The sequence below is a fragment of the Rhinopithecus bieti genome, unplaced genomic scaffold (genome assembly GCF_001698545.2).
Source record: "Rhinopithecus bieti isolate Rb0 unplaced genomic scaffold, ASM169854v2 scaffold_2888, whole genome shotgun sequence".
Lineage (NCBI taxonomy): Eukaryota > Metazoa > Chordata > Mammalia > Primates > Cercopithecidae > Rhinopithecus > Rhinopithecus bieti.
In genome coordinates this window covers 1,896,280-1,910,585 of record NW_016804209.1, presented here as the reverse complement: position 1 = coordinate 1,910,585, position 14,306 = coordinate 1,896,280, and the positions used below count along the sequence as shown (strand labels likewise).

The following is a 14,306-nucleotide window of genomic DNA, read 5'->3' as shown; positions in this document are numbered from 1 at the left end:
GTTCAATTTAAAAAAAAACACAGAGATGAACTACTCATGTGATTATGTAGAAGATATTTACTCCGTAAGAAAATGTTTCGGGTTTTTTGTTTGTTTTTGGTGAACAGGAAAGCAGATAAGCATCTAAGCAATGTTTATCTTTGTAGAGTATTTCCACAATGCCTTATTCTTAGTAGGTACTTAATAAAATAGATCAAATGAATTAATCAAATGAAGGGCTGTGGTATGCTCCTCCCTTGTTATGCAATACACCTGATTTCTAGGAACCCGATTGTTGGCAAAAGATTGAGACCGTTATATCTTCCATTGCTGTAACTGCTGGGAAAATTAAGCTCTGGTGGCCAGTACAGTAAGGAAAGGTTTCTGAATACCCAAAAGACTATCATAAATTTGAAACTTTTACTTCAGTTATCTATAAATCAGGAGTAATAATTATTCCTTCCTCATCTGGTCATTTTGAAGATTTAACAGCATGCCCTTAGCACAGTGCCAGGGAGACAAGGAAAGTTATTTTCTGTATCCAACATTATATCTTAGTCCACGTGAATACTTCTCCTCCACAAACAGACTAAATATTAAGCATGTTTTAATTCCAACAAAATAATTTTGTTTTCCTATAACTTTATTGCCAAAACATGTACAGGAAGAACTAAAAAATATAAAAAAGAAAATCTATATTGTATGCTGGTGTTGGGAAGACAATCATACTGGGATGACATTTAAGCGAAATTATGCATTAGTCTGTTGTGTAATTTAGATGGTACCTTAGCAAGCCTCAGCTACACAGTTCACGGCATTTTCCTTTATGAGTTTTAGGACTACTCAAGAAATACGTTAATTTTGTGACACGGTATAGAAGCAAATTGCTGAACACAGTACACAAGAACACTCAAATTCATTAAAATCAGGACTGCCTAAAATTAAATTTTATTTATTACTATAGCTTTTCTCTTAGGAAAAGCTAACTCACAGTAAAGGTCAGATAAGTTCATTGACTTTTTTGTGTATAGATTTACTGTTTATTAACATTAGGAATTTAGGAAACCTATCCAGCCACAAACCTACCAGATACTTACTTTTTAAAAATTAGCATGAGAGTTTGTGTTGGACTGGTTTAAATGAAAGGCAACTTTTTTTTCTATTAGATAAAATATTTACTTGTATTGCTTCTTAAATGCATCTTTAGTTTTAAAAATGAAACAATATTTAAGAACAGCTGGTTTATTCTTTTGATTTATTGTAGGTATTAAAAGTTTCTTTTGTGAGATGGCACATAGGCAGGTTTAGTGTTTCCTAATACTATGAATATCTTAAATTGCTTTTGAAAGTTTTATCCAGAAAGAAAGAAAAATAAGGGTTCCCTCACAGTTGAAAATAGTTTTTCAAAAAAGGTTAAGAGGAAAAAAATCTACATACCACTCTTGATAAAGAAATGGAGCTTCAAGTTAAAAATACAAATTTAAATGAAGTTTTATAAAATATTAAAACTAGCTAAAATTACATGCATAGGCATTTAATCAAGGTAAGTGGAACAGCAGTGGAACTTAAATATGATAGGATTTATCAACAATAAATATTTCAGTGCAAATAGTGCAGAAAACTTCTTAAAGTAAAGATCATAGCAATCATTCTAATCTGTACAAAATCAGTCTCAGTTCTGTATACAATCTATATAGGATATCTGTGAATTTAGCCACTGATGAAATGCCAGTTTGCAAACCATAAATATAAAATGGTGTTTAGTTTTGTGTCCCATTCCTCTCTTGGCAGTTCGTGTTTCCAGGAAAATCTAGAAAGAAAACAATAAAAAAAAGCCTTAAGATTTAAGAAGATAAATATGTATCTCTTTACATTATCTTCCAATTAAGATTTGCCCATAGTGGCTCCCAGGCAAGATGGCCGAATAGGAACAGCTCCAGTCTGCAGCTCCCAGGGAGACCAACACAGAAGGCAGGTGATTTCTGCATTTTCAACTAAGGTACCTGGTTCATCTCATTGGGACTGGTTAGACAGCGGGTGTAGCCTACACAGGGTGAGCAGAAGCAGGGTGGGGCGTTGCCTCACCTGGTAAGCGCATGGAGTTAGGGAACTCCCTCCCCTAGCCAAGGGAAGCCTTGAGGGACCATGCAGTGAGGGATTGCGCTATCCAGCCCAGATACTACACTTTTCCCATGGTCTTTGCAACCCGCAGACCAGGAGATTCCCTCAGGTGCCTACACCACCAGGGCCCTGGGTTTCAACCACAAAACTAGGTGGCCGTTTGGCCAGACACTGAGCTAGCTGCAGGAATTTTTTTTCGTACCCCAGTGGTGCCTGGAACGCCAGCCAGACAGAACCTTTCACTCCCCTGGAAAGGGGCTGACGCCAGGGAGCCAAATGGTCTTGCTCAGCAGATCCCACTCCCATGGAGTCTAGCAAGCTAAGATCCACTGGCTTGAAATTTTCACTGCCAGCATAGCAGTCTGAAGTTGACCTGGGACATTCGAGCTTGGTGGGGAAGGGGCATCTGCCATTACTGAGGTCTGAGTAGTCCGTTTTCCCCTCACAGTGTAAACAAAGCCTCTCGGAAGTTCGGACTGGGTAGAGCCCACCTCAGCTCCACAAAGTCACTGTAGCCAGAATGCCTCTCTAGAGTCCTCCTCTCTGGACAGGGCATCTCTGAAAGAAAGGCAGAAGCCCCAGTCAGGGGCTTATAGATAAAACTCCCATCTCCCTGCAACAGAGCACCTGGGGAAGGGTCGGCTGTGGGCACAGCTTCTGCACACTCAAACGTTCCTGCCTGCTAGCTCTGAAGAGAGCAGCGGATCACCCAGCACCGAGTTCTAGCTCTGCTAAGGGACAGACTGCCTCCTCAAGTGGGTCCCTGTCCACCGTGCCTCCTGATGGGGAGACACCTCCCAGCAGGGGTCCACAGACACCTCATACAGAAGAGCTCTGGCTGGCACTTTGCAGGTGACCCTCTGGAACAAAGCTTCCAGAGGAAGGAGCAGGCAGCAATCTTTGCTTTTCTGCAGCCTCCACTGGTGATACCCAGGCAAACGGGATCTGGAGTAAACCCCAGCAAACTCCAGCAGACCTGCAGAAGAGGGGCCTGTTAGAAAACTAACAAAAGAAAGCAATAGCATCAACATCAACAAAAGGATGACCACGCAAAATTCCATCCGAAGGTCACCAACAGCAAAGACCAAAGGTAGATAAATCCATGAAGATAAGGAAAACCAGCGCAAAAGGCTGACAATTCAAAAAACCAGAATGCCTCTTCTTCTCCAAAGGATCACAACTCCTCGCCAGCAAGGGAACAAAACTGGACTGAGAATGAGTTTGATGAACTGACAGAAGTAGGCTTCAGAAGGTGGATAATAACAAACTCCTCAGAGCTAAAGGAGCATGTTCTAACCCAATGCAAGGAAGCTAAGAACCTATAAAAGGTTAGAGGAGCTGCTAACTAGAATAACCAGTTTAGAGAAGGACATAAACGACCTACCTGATGGAGCTGAAAACACATCACAAGAACTTCATGAAGCATACACAGTATCAACAGCCAAATCAATCAAGTGGAAGAAAGGATATCAGAGACTGAAGATCAACTTTATGAAAAAAAGCGTGAAGACAAGATTAGAGAAAAAAGAATGAAAAGGAATGAACAAAGCCTCCAAGAAACATGGGACTATGTGAAAAGACAAAACCTATGTTTGATTGGTGTACCTGAAAGTGACAGAGAGACTGGAACCAAGTTGGAAAACACACTTCAGGATATCCAGGAGAACTTCCTCAACCTAGCAAGATGGCCCAATATTCAAATTCAGGAAATACAGATAACAGCACAAAGATACTCCTTGAGAAGAGCAAACCCAAGACACATNATGTTTCGGGTTTTTTGTTTGTTTTTGGTGAACAGGAAAGCAGATAAGCATCTAAGCAATGTTTATCTTTGTAGAGTATTTCCACAATGCCTTATTCTTAGTAGGTACTTAATAAAATAGATCAAATGAATTAATCAAATGAAGGGCTGTGGTATGCTCCTCCCTTGTTATGCAATACACCTGATTTCTAGGAACCCGATTGTTGGCAAAAGATTGAGACCGTTATATCTTCCATTGCTGTAACTGCTGGGAAAATTAAGCTCTGGTGGCCAGTACAGTAAGGAAAGGTTTCTGAATACCCAAAAGACTATCATAAATTTGAAACTTTTACTTCAGTTATCTATAAATCAGGAGTAATAATTATTCCTTCCTCATCTGGTCATTTTGAAGATTTAACAGCATGCCCTTAGCACAGTGCCAGGGAGACAAGGAAAGTTATTTTCTGTATCCAACATTATATCTTAGTCCACGTGAATACTTCTCCTCCACAAACAGACTAAATATTAAGCATGTTTTAATTCCAACAAAATAATTTTGTTTTTCCTATAACTTTATTGCCAAAAACATGTACAGGAAGAACTAAAAAATATAAAAAAGAAAATCTATATTGTATGCTGGTGTTGGGAAGACAATCATACTGGGATGACATTTAAGCGAAATTATGCATTAGTCTGTTGTGTAATTTAGATGGTACCTTAGCAAGCCTCAGCTACACAGTTCACGGCATTTTCCTTTATGAGTTTTTAGGACTACTCAAGAAATACGTTAATTTTGTGACACGGTATAGAAGCAAATTGCTGAACACAGTACACAAGAACACTCAAATTCATTAAAAATCAGGACTGCCTAAAAATTAAATTTTATTTATTACTATAGCTTTTCTCTTAGGAAAAGCTAACTCACAGTAAAGGTCAGATAAGTTCATTGACTTTTTTGTGTATAGATTTACTGTTTATTAACATTAGGAATTTAGGAAACCTATCCAGCCACAAACCTACCAGATACTTACTTTTTAAAAATTAGCATGAGAGTTTGTGTTGGACTGGTTTAAATGAAAGGCAACTTTTTTTTCTATTAGATAAAATATTTACTTGTATTGCTTCTTAAATGCATCTTTAGTTTTAAAAATGAAACAATATTTAAGAACAGCTGGTTTATTCTTTTGATTTATTGTAGGTATTAAAAGTTTCTTTTGTGAGATGGCACATAGGCAGGTTTAGTGTTTCCTAATACTATGAATATCTTAAATTGCTTTTGAAAGTTTTATCCAGAAAGAAAGAAAAATAAGGGTTCCCTCACAGTTGAAAATAGTTTTTCAAAAAAGGTTAAGAGGAAAAAAATCTACATACCACTCTTGATAAAGAAATGGAGCTTCAAGTTAAAAATACAAATTTAAATGAAGTTTTATAAAATATTAAAAACTAGCTAAAATTACATGCATAGGCATTTAATCAAGGTAAGTGGAACAGCAGTGGAACTTAAATATGATAGGATTTATCAACAATAAATATTTCAGTGCAAATAGTGCAGAAAAACTTCTTAAAGTAAAGATCATAGCAATCATTCTAATCTGTACAAAATCAGTCTCAGTTCTGTATACAATCTATATAGGATATCTGTGAATTTAGCCACTGATGAAATGCCAGTTTGCAAACCATAAATATAAAATGGTGTTTAGTTTTGTGTCCCATTCCTCTCTTGGCAGTTCGTGTTTCCAGGAAAATCTAGAAAGAAAACAATAAAAAAAAGCCTTAAGATTTAAGAAGATAAATATGTATCTCTTTACATTATCTTCCAATTAAGATTTGCCCATAGTGGCTCCCAGGCAAGATGGCCGAATAGGAACAGCTCCAGTCTGCAGCTCCCAGGGAGACCAACACAGAAGGCAGGTGATTTCTGCATTTTCAACTAAGGTACCTGGTTCATCTCATTGGGACTGGTTAGACAGCGGGTGTAGCCTACACAGGGTGAGCAGAAGCAGGGTGGGGCGTTGCCTCACCTGGTAAGCGCATGGAGTTAGGGAACTCCCTCCCCTAGCCAAGGGAAGCCTTGAGGGACCATGCAGTGAGGGATTGCGCTATCCAGCCCAGATACTACACTTTTCCCATGGTCTTTGCAACCCGCAGACCAGGAGATTCCCTCAGGTGCCTACACCACCAGGGCCCTGGGTTTCAACCACAAAACTAGGTGGCCGTTTGGCCAGACACTGAGCTAGCTGCAGGAATTTTTTTTCGTACCCCAGTGGTGCCTGGAACGCCAGCCAGACAGAACCTTTCACTCCCCTGGAAAGGGGCTGACGCCAGGGAGCCAAATGGTCTTGCTCAGCAGATCCCACTCCCATGGAGTCTAGCAAGCTAAGATCCACTGGCTTGAAATTTTCACTGCCAGCATAGCAGTCTGAAGTTGACCTGGGACATTCGAGCTTGGTGGGGGAAGGGGCATCTGCCATTACTGAGGTCTGAGTAGTCCGTTTTCCCCTCACAGTGTAAACAAAGCCTCTCGGAAGTTCGGACTGGGTAGAGCCCACCTCAGCTCCACAAAGTCACTGTAGCCAGAATGCCTCTCTAGAGTCCTCCTCTCTGGACAGGGCATCTCTGAAAGAAAGGCAGAAGCCCCAGTCAGGGGCTTATAGATAAAACTCCCATCTCCCTGCAACAGAGCACCTGGGGGAAGGGTCGGCTGTGGGCACAGCTTCTGCACACTCAAACGTTCCTGCCTGCTAGCTCTGAAGAGAGCAGCGGATCACCCAGCACCGAGTTCTAGCTCTGCTAAGGGACAGACTGCCTCCTCAAGTGGGTCCCTGTCCACTGTGCCTCCTGATGGGGAGACACCTCCCAGCAGGGGTCCACAGACACCTCATACAGAAGAGCTCTGGCTGGCACTTTGCAGGTGACCCTCTGGAACAAAGCTTCCAGAGGAAGGAGCAGGCAGCAATCTTTGCTTTTCTGCAGCCTCCACTGGTGATACCCAGGCAAACGGGATCTGGAGTAAACCCCCAGCAAACTCCAGCAGACCTGCAGAAGAGGGGCCTGTTAGAAAACTAACAAAAAGAAAGCAATAGCATCAACATCAACAAAAAGGATGACCACGCAAAAATTCCATCCGAAGGTCACCAACAGCAAAGACCAAAGGTAGATAAATCCATGAAGATAAGGAAAAACCAGCGCAAAAAGGCTGACAATTCAAAAAACCAGAATGCCTCTTCTTCTCCAAAGGATCACAACTCCTCGCCAGCAAGGGAACAAAACTGGACTGAGAATGAGTTTGATGAACTGACAGAAGTAGGCTTCAGAAGGTGGATAATAACAAACTCCTCAGAGCTAAAGGAGCATGTTCTAACCCAATGCAAGGAAGCTAAGAACCTATAAAAGGTTAGAGGAGCTGCTAACTAGAATAACCAGTTTAGAGAAGGACATAAACGACCTACCTGATGGAGCTGAAAAACACATCACAAGAACTTCATGAAGCATACACAGTATCAACAGCCAAATCAATCAAGTGGAAGAAAGGATATCAGAGACTGAAGATCAACTTTATGAAAAAAAGCGTGAAGACAAGATTAGAGAAAAAAGAATGAAAAGGAATGAACAAAGCCTCCAAGAAACATGGGACTATGTGAAAAGACAAAACCTATGTTTGATTGGTGTACCTGAAAGTGACAGAGAGACTGGAACCAAGTTGGAAAACACACTTCAGGATATCCAGGAGAACTTCCTCAACCTAGCAAGATGGCCCAATATTCAAATTCAGGAAATACAGATAACAGCACAAAGATACTCCTTGAGAAGAGCAAACCCAAGACACATAATTGTCAGATTCACCAAGGTTGAAATGAAGGAAAACATGTTAAGGGCAGCCAGAGAGAAAGGTTGGGTTACCCACAAAGGGAAGCCCATCAGACTAACAGCGGATCTCTCTGCAGAAACCCTACAAGCCAGAAAAGAGTGGGGGCCAGTATTCAACATTCTTAAAGAAAAGAATTTTCAACCCAGAATTTCATATCCAACCAAACTAAGCTTAATAAGTGAAGGAGAAATAAAATCCTTTACAGACAAGCAAATGCCGAGGGATTTTGTCACCACCAGGCTTGCCTTACAAGACCTCCTGAAGGAAGCATTACTATGGAAAAGAACAACCGGGACCAGCCACTGCAAAAACAAACCAAAATGTAAAGACCATCGACACTATGAAGAAACTGCGTCAACTAATGGGCAGAATAACCAGCTAGCATCATAATGACAGGATCAAATTCACACGTAACAATATTAACCTGAAATGGGCTAAATGCCCCAAGTAAAAGGCACAGACTGGCAAATTGGATACAGAGTCAAGACCCATCAGTATGCTGTATTCAGGAGACCCATTTCATGTGCAAAGACACACATAGGCTCAAAGTAAAGGGATGGAGGAAGATTTACCAAGCAAATGGAAAGTAAAAAAAAGCAGGGTTGCAATCCTGGTCTCTGATCGTTAAACCAAGAAAAATAAAAAAAGACAAAGAAGGGCATTACATAATGGTAAAGGGATCAATGCAACAAGAAGAGCTAACTATCCTTATACGTACCCAATACAGGAGCACCCAGATTCATAAAGCAAGTTCTTAGAGACCTCAAAGAGACTTAGACTCCCACACAATAGTGGGAGACTTTAACACCCCACTGTCTATATTAGATCAATGAGACAGAAAATTAACAAGGATATTCAGAACTTGAACTCTGCTTCAGCTCTGGACCAAACGGACCTAACAGACATCTACAAAACTATCCACCCAAAATCAACAGAATATACATTCTTCTCGGCACGACATAGCACTTATTCTAAAATTGACCACATAATTGGAAGTACAACACCCCTCAGCAAATGCAACAGAATGGAAATCGGAAGTCTCCCAGACGACAGTGCAATCAAATTAGAATTCAGGATTCAGAAACTCACTCAAAACCACACAACTACATGGAAACTGAACAACCTGCTCCTCAATGACTACTTGGTAAATAACGAAATTAGGACAGAAATAAGTAAGTTTTTTAAAACCAACAAGAACAAAGACACAATGTACCAGAATCTCTGGAACAGAGCTAAAGCTGTGTTTAGAGGTACATTTATAGCACTAAATGCCCACAGGAGAAGCAGGAAAGATCTAAAATCAACACTCTAACATCACAATTGAACTAGAGAAGCAGGAGCAAACAAATTCAAAAGCTAGCAGAAGGCAAGAAATAACCACGATCAGAGCAGAACTTAAGGAGACAGAGACATGAAAAACCCTTCAAAAAATGAATCCAGGAGCTGTTTTGAAAAGATTAGCAAAATAGATAGACTGCTAGCCAGACTAATAAAGAAGAAAAGAGAGAAGAATCAAATAGATACAATACAAAATGATAAAGAAGAGATTGTACAGGCATGGTGGGTCACACCTCTAATCCCAGCACTTTGGGAGGCTGAAGTGGGTAAATTACCTGAGGTCGGGAGTTCAAGACTAGCCTGGCCAACATGGTGAAACCCCATCTCTACGAAAAATACAAAAATTAGCTGGGTGCAGTGGCGCATGCCTGTAATCCCAGCTACTTGGGAGGCTGAGGCAGAGAACTGCTTAAAACCGGGAAGCAGAGGCTACAGTGAACCGAGATCATGCCACTGAAGTACAGCCTGGGCAACAGAGTGAGAGTCCATCTCAAAAAAAAAAATCACCACTGATCCCACAGAAATACAAACTACCATCAGAGAATACTATAAACACCTCTACGCAAACAAACTAGAAAATCTAGAAGAAATGGATAAATTCTTGGACACATACATCCTCCCAACCAGGAAGAAGTCAAATCCCTGAACAGACCAGTAATAAGTTCTGAAATTGAGGCAGTAATAGCCAACCAACGACAAAAAAAAGCCCAGTACCAGACCGATTCATAGCCACATTCTACCAGAGGGACAAAGAGGAGCTGGTACCATTACTTCTGAAACTATTCCAAACAACAGAAAAAGAGGGACTCCTCTCTAACTCATTTTATAAGGCCAGCATCATCCTGATACCAAAACCTGGCAGAGACACAACAAAAAATGAAAATTTCAGTCCAATATCCCTGATGAACATCGATGCAAAAATCCTCATTAACATACTGGCAAACCAAATCCAGCAGCACATTAAAAAGCTTATCCATGACAAGTTGGCTTCATTCCCGGGATGCAAGGCTGGTTCAACATATGCAAATCGATATATGTAATCATCACATAAACAGAACCAATGACAAAAACCACGATTATCTCAATAGATGCAGAAAAGGCCTTTGATGAAACTCAACACCCCTTCATGCTAAAAACACTCAATAAACTAGGTACTGACGGAAAGTATCTCAAAATAATAAGAGCTATTTATGACAAACCCACAGCCAGTATCATACTGAATGGGCAAAAGCCGGAAGCATTCCCTTTGAAAACTGGCACAAGACAACTCCTATTCAACACAGTATTGGAAGTTCTGGCCAGTGCAATCAGGCAAGAAAAAGAAATAAAGGTATTCAAATAGGAAGACAGGAAGTCAAATTTTCTCTGTTTGCAGATGACCTGATTGTATATTTAGGAAACCCCACTGTCTCAGCCCCAAATCTCCTTAAGCTGATAAGCAACTTCAGCACTCTCACGATACAAAATCAGTGTGCAAAAATCACAAGCATTCCTATACACCAATAACAGACAAACAGAGAACCAAATCATGAGTCAACTCCCATTCATAATTGCTGCAAAGAGAATAAAATACCTAGGAATCCAACTTACAAGGGATGTGAAGGACCTCTTCAAGGAGAACTACAAACCAACTGCTCAGGGAAATAAGAGAGGACACAAACAAATGGAAAAACATTCCATGCTTATGGATAGGAAAAAACAATATTGTGATAACGGCCATATTGACCAAAGTAATTTATAGATTCTATGCTGTTCCCATCCAGCTACCATTGACTTTCGTCACAGAATTAGAAAAAATACTTTAAATTTCATATGGAAACAAAAAACAGCCCATATAGCCAAGACAATCCTAAGCAAAAAGAACAAAGCTGGTGGCAGGCATCGCACTACCTGACTTCAAACTATACGACAAGGCTACAGTAACTAAAACAGTATGGTACTGGTACCAAAACAGACATACAGACCAATGGAACAGAACAGAGGTCTCAGAAATAACACCACACATCTACAACCATCTGATCTTTGACAAATCTGACAAAAGCAATGGGGAAACGATTCCCTATTTAATAAATGGTGTTGGGTAAACTGTCTAGCTGTATGCAGAAAACTAAAAATGGACCCCTACCTAACCTTATACAAAAATTAACTCAAGATGGATTAAAGATTTAAACGTTAAGACCTAAAACCTTAAAAACCCTAGAAAAAAACCTAGGCAACACCATTCAGGACATAGGCATGGACAAAGACTTCATGTCTAAAACACCAAAAGCAATGGCAACAAAAGCCAAAATGGACAAATGGGATCTAATTAAACTAAAGACATTCTGCACAGCAAATAAACTATCATCAGATTGAACAGGCCACCTACAGAATGGGAAGATTTTTGGAATCTATCCATCTGACAAAGGGTTAATATCCAGAATCTGTAAGGAACTTAAATTTACAAGAAAAACACAACCCCATCAAAAAGTGGGCAAAGGATATGAACACTTTCAAAAGAAGACATTTATGCGGCCAACCAACATGAAAAAAAGCTCATCATCACTGGTCACTAGAGACATGCAAATCAAAACCACAATCAGATACCATCTCATGCCAGTTAGAATGGCAATTATTAAAGTCAGGAAACAACAGATGCTAGAGACAATGTGCAGAAATAGGAACACCTTTACACCGTTGGTGGGAGTGTAAATTAGTTCAACCATTGTGGAAGACAGTGTGGCAATTCCTCAAGAATCTAGAACTAGAAATCCCATTTGACCCAGATCCCATTACTGGGTATATACTCAAAGTATTATAAATCATTCTATTATAAAGGCACATGCACACGTTATCTTTATTGCAGCACTATGCACAATAGCAAAGACTTGGCACCAACCCAAATGCCTGTCAATGATAGAATGAATAAAGAAAATATGGCACATATATACCATGGAATACTATGCAGCCATAAAAAAGAATGAGTTCATGTCCTTTGCAGGGACATAGACGAGGCTGGAAACCACAATTCGTGGGAAAGTAACACAGCAACAGAAAACAAAATAACGCGTGTTCTCACTCATAAGTGGGAGTTGAACAATGAGAACATATGGGCACAGGGAGGGGAACATCACATACTGGGGCCTGTCGGGGAGTCAGGGACAAGGAGAGGAATAGCATTAGAAGAAATACCTAATGTAGATGACAGGTTGATGGGTGCAGCAAATCACCACGGCTATGTAACAAACCTGTACGTTCTGCACATGTATCCCAGAACTTAAAGCATAATAATAATAAAAAAGATTTGCCTATAAAATAACTTGACTATGAGGGAATAGAGGTAAGGAATGGATTCTAGTATGTTCATATAAATGAGCAACTACTCTGTGTCTACTTCCTAAGCTGGCAGATATGCAAAGTTGGTATCAAAAATCAGCCCCTACCCTTAAGGAATTTATAGTATGATTTGGAAAGTAACACATAAAACAACTCATTGTGAGCACTAATGTTACAAGGAGCAGAAGTAGTTTAACTGGACATAAGAAATGCCTGTCATTTCTTTTTCTATACCCCAGTCCTTGTTTTAGGGAACCTCTCATGCCCCCTTCTCATAATCCACTCCCTCAGCCCAGTCGACTGGGCAGAGGACCATAGGATACCAGTTGCCAGGCCAAACTGACTACACTAGGATGGACAGCTTGCCGATACTGGTTCAGTTACTTTCCCAGGGAATGTTCTGGAACTCCAGGGACTCTTGTTTATCTCCATTCACTGCCTGAACTGTCAGATGATATAATTAGGAATGGGTGAAGGACAAGTAAGAAAAAAAATCTTTTTTTTGAGACGGAGTGTCGCTCTCTCGCCCAGGGTGGAGTGCAGTGGTGCGATCTCAGCTCACTGCAAGCTCTGCCTCCCAGGTTCATGCCATTCTCCTGCCTCAGCCTCCCAAGTAGCTGGGACGACAGGTGCCCGCCACCATGCCTGGCTAATATTTTTTTGTATTTTTAGTAGAGACGGGGTTTCACCGTGTTAGCCAGGATGGTGTCAATCTCCTGACCTTGTGATCCACCCGCCTCGGCCTCCCAAAGTGCTGGGATTACAGGCGTGAGCCACCGCGCCCGGCCAGAAAAAATTTTTAAAAAGAACAGAGATGGAGAAATAAGAAACAAGCAAACAAGCAGTCTCAAAAAAGGTGTGAGAAGAGCTGTTTTGATCACTGAGTGGCTGTTTTCACTCTCAGGTGACTGTACTTTCCTTCATTTTTACCCTATAATAAATCCTTGTCCTATCCAATAACATAAGCTTTTACTTAAGTTTGTTGGGGTGGGAACTGTTCTTGCAAACAAATCATTCCTAAAACAAAACAGATGCAGAGGAAAAGGAAAGGCATCTTGACATCAGGTAAGAGCACAACCAAAGATACTGCGGTAGAAGAAGAATGTGCCACGTAAGACAATGCAATGTAAGGGGAAAATGCAGAGTTAAAATGGATGATCTGAAATATATGCAAGATTATGGAAATCTTAAAACCAGAGGAATTTGCCATAGATACTGTCATTACTAGGGATTCATTACAGGTTCTGGAGTAGAGCCAATTTTATCATAAAAGTGGTATTTTAGGAAGATCATTCTGTCAGTGCTGCATAGGAAGAGAACCCTCAAGTCATGGGGACGGGCAAATTATTAGAGTAATCATGGTGTGGGATGGAAAAAGAGACTGGCTGGAAGTTCACTTTAAAGGAAGAAATGACAAAGGAGCCTTTTGAGAAATGTTAGCCACGTGATAAGGTATACTCTACACACCAGGCGAGAGAAAGGAACTAACTATAACTTACAATTCTATATTAGAAGGTAATGTTAAAACAATTTCATTCATGCCAAGATCATAGAAAATATCCAAAAGATTTCTACTAGTTACATGTTTATATTATGCTTATTATATAATACAAAGCATTCTATGTTACATAGCACAATAGCTATAATGAGAGCATTATGCTTAAGGCTGATGAACAGGCACCATTAACAACATGTCTATTTAAAGAATACTGATGCAATAACCTTGAAACTCAAACCTGAAATACAATTTACCTATAGTGGAGCATGAAATTGGCTGTGCATTGCTATTGCCTGCTGAAGTTTCTCTTCCTTGGCTCTTCTACAGTGGCAAATCTAGAAAATAAATTTTTAAAAATACCAGTCACTTTTACAAAGATATGCCTATTACTTTACTTCCTACAGTATGACAGGAACCTTTTAACTTCTTGGCACTATGTTACATTT

General features: G+C 40.2%; 1 protein-coding gene and 1 long non-coding RNA gene across 5 annotated transcripts in view; both read right to left on the bottom strand.

Moving 5' to 3' along the window:
* Nucleotides 1-1,217: 1,217 nt before the first annotated feature.
* LOC108526462 (uncharacterized) lies at nt 1,218-2,721 on the bottom strand. Its single transcript, XR_001884532.1, has 2 exons — nt 2,592-2,721; nt 1,218-1,789 (listed from the first exon to the last, which is right to left on the bottom strand). It is a non-coding gene; the product is annotated as an uncharacterized LOC108526462 (long non-coding RNA).
* A 2,213-nt stretch (nt 2,722-4,934) lies between these two features.
* Nucleotides 4,935-14,306, bottom strand: part of VPS37A (VPS37A subunit of ESCRT-I) — a 53,010-nt gene continuing 43,638 nt past the window's right edge. For 2 of the 4 annotated variants that reach the window (XM_017867207.1, XM_017867206.1), the window contains 2 exons: nt 14,115-14,195; nt 5,013-5,587 (listed from right to left, as the gene is read on the bottom strand). In XM_017867207.1, the coding sequence (XP_017722696.1) occupies nt 14,115-14,195 (81 nt within the window). In that variant the 3' untranslated portion in view covers nt 5,013-5,587. Of the gene's footprint in view, nt 5,588-6,390; nt 6,458-14,114; nt 14,196-14,306 lie in introns of all 4 variants that reach the window. The other 2 variants (XR_001884531.1, XM_017867208.1) reach the window with 2 other exon arrangements.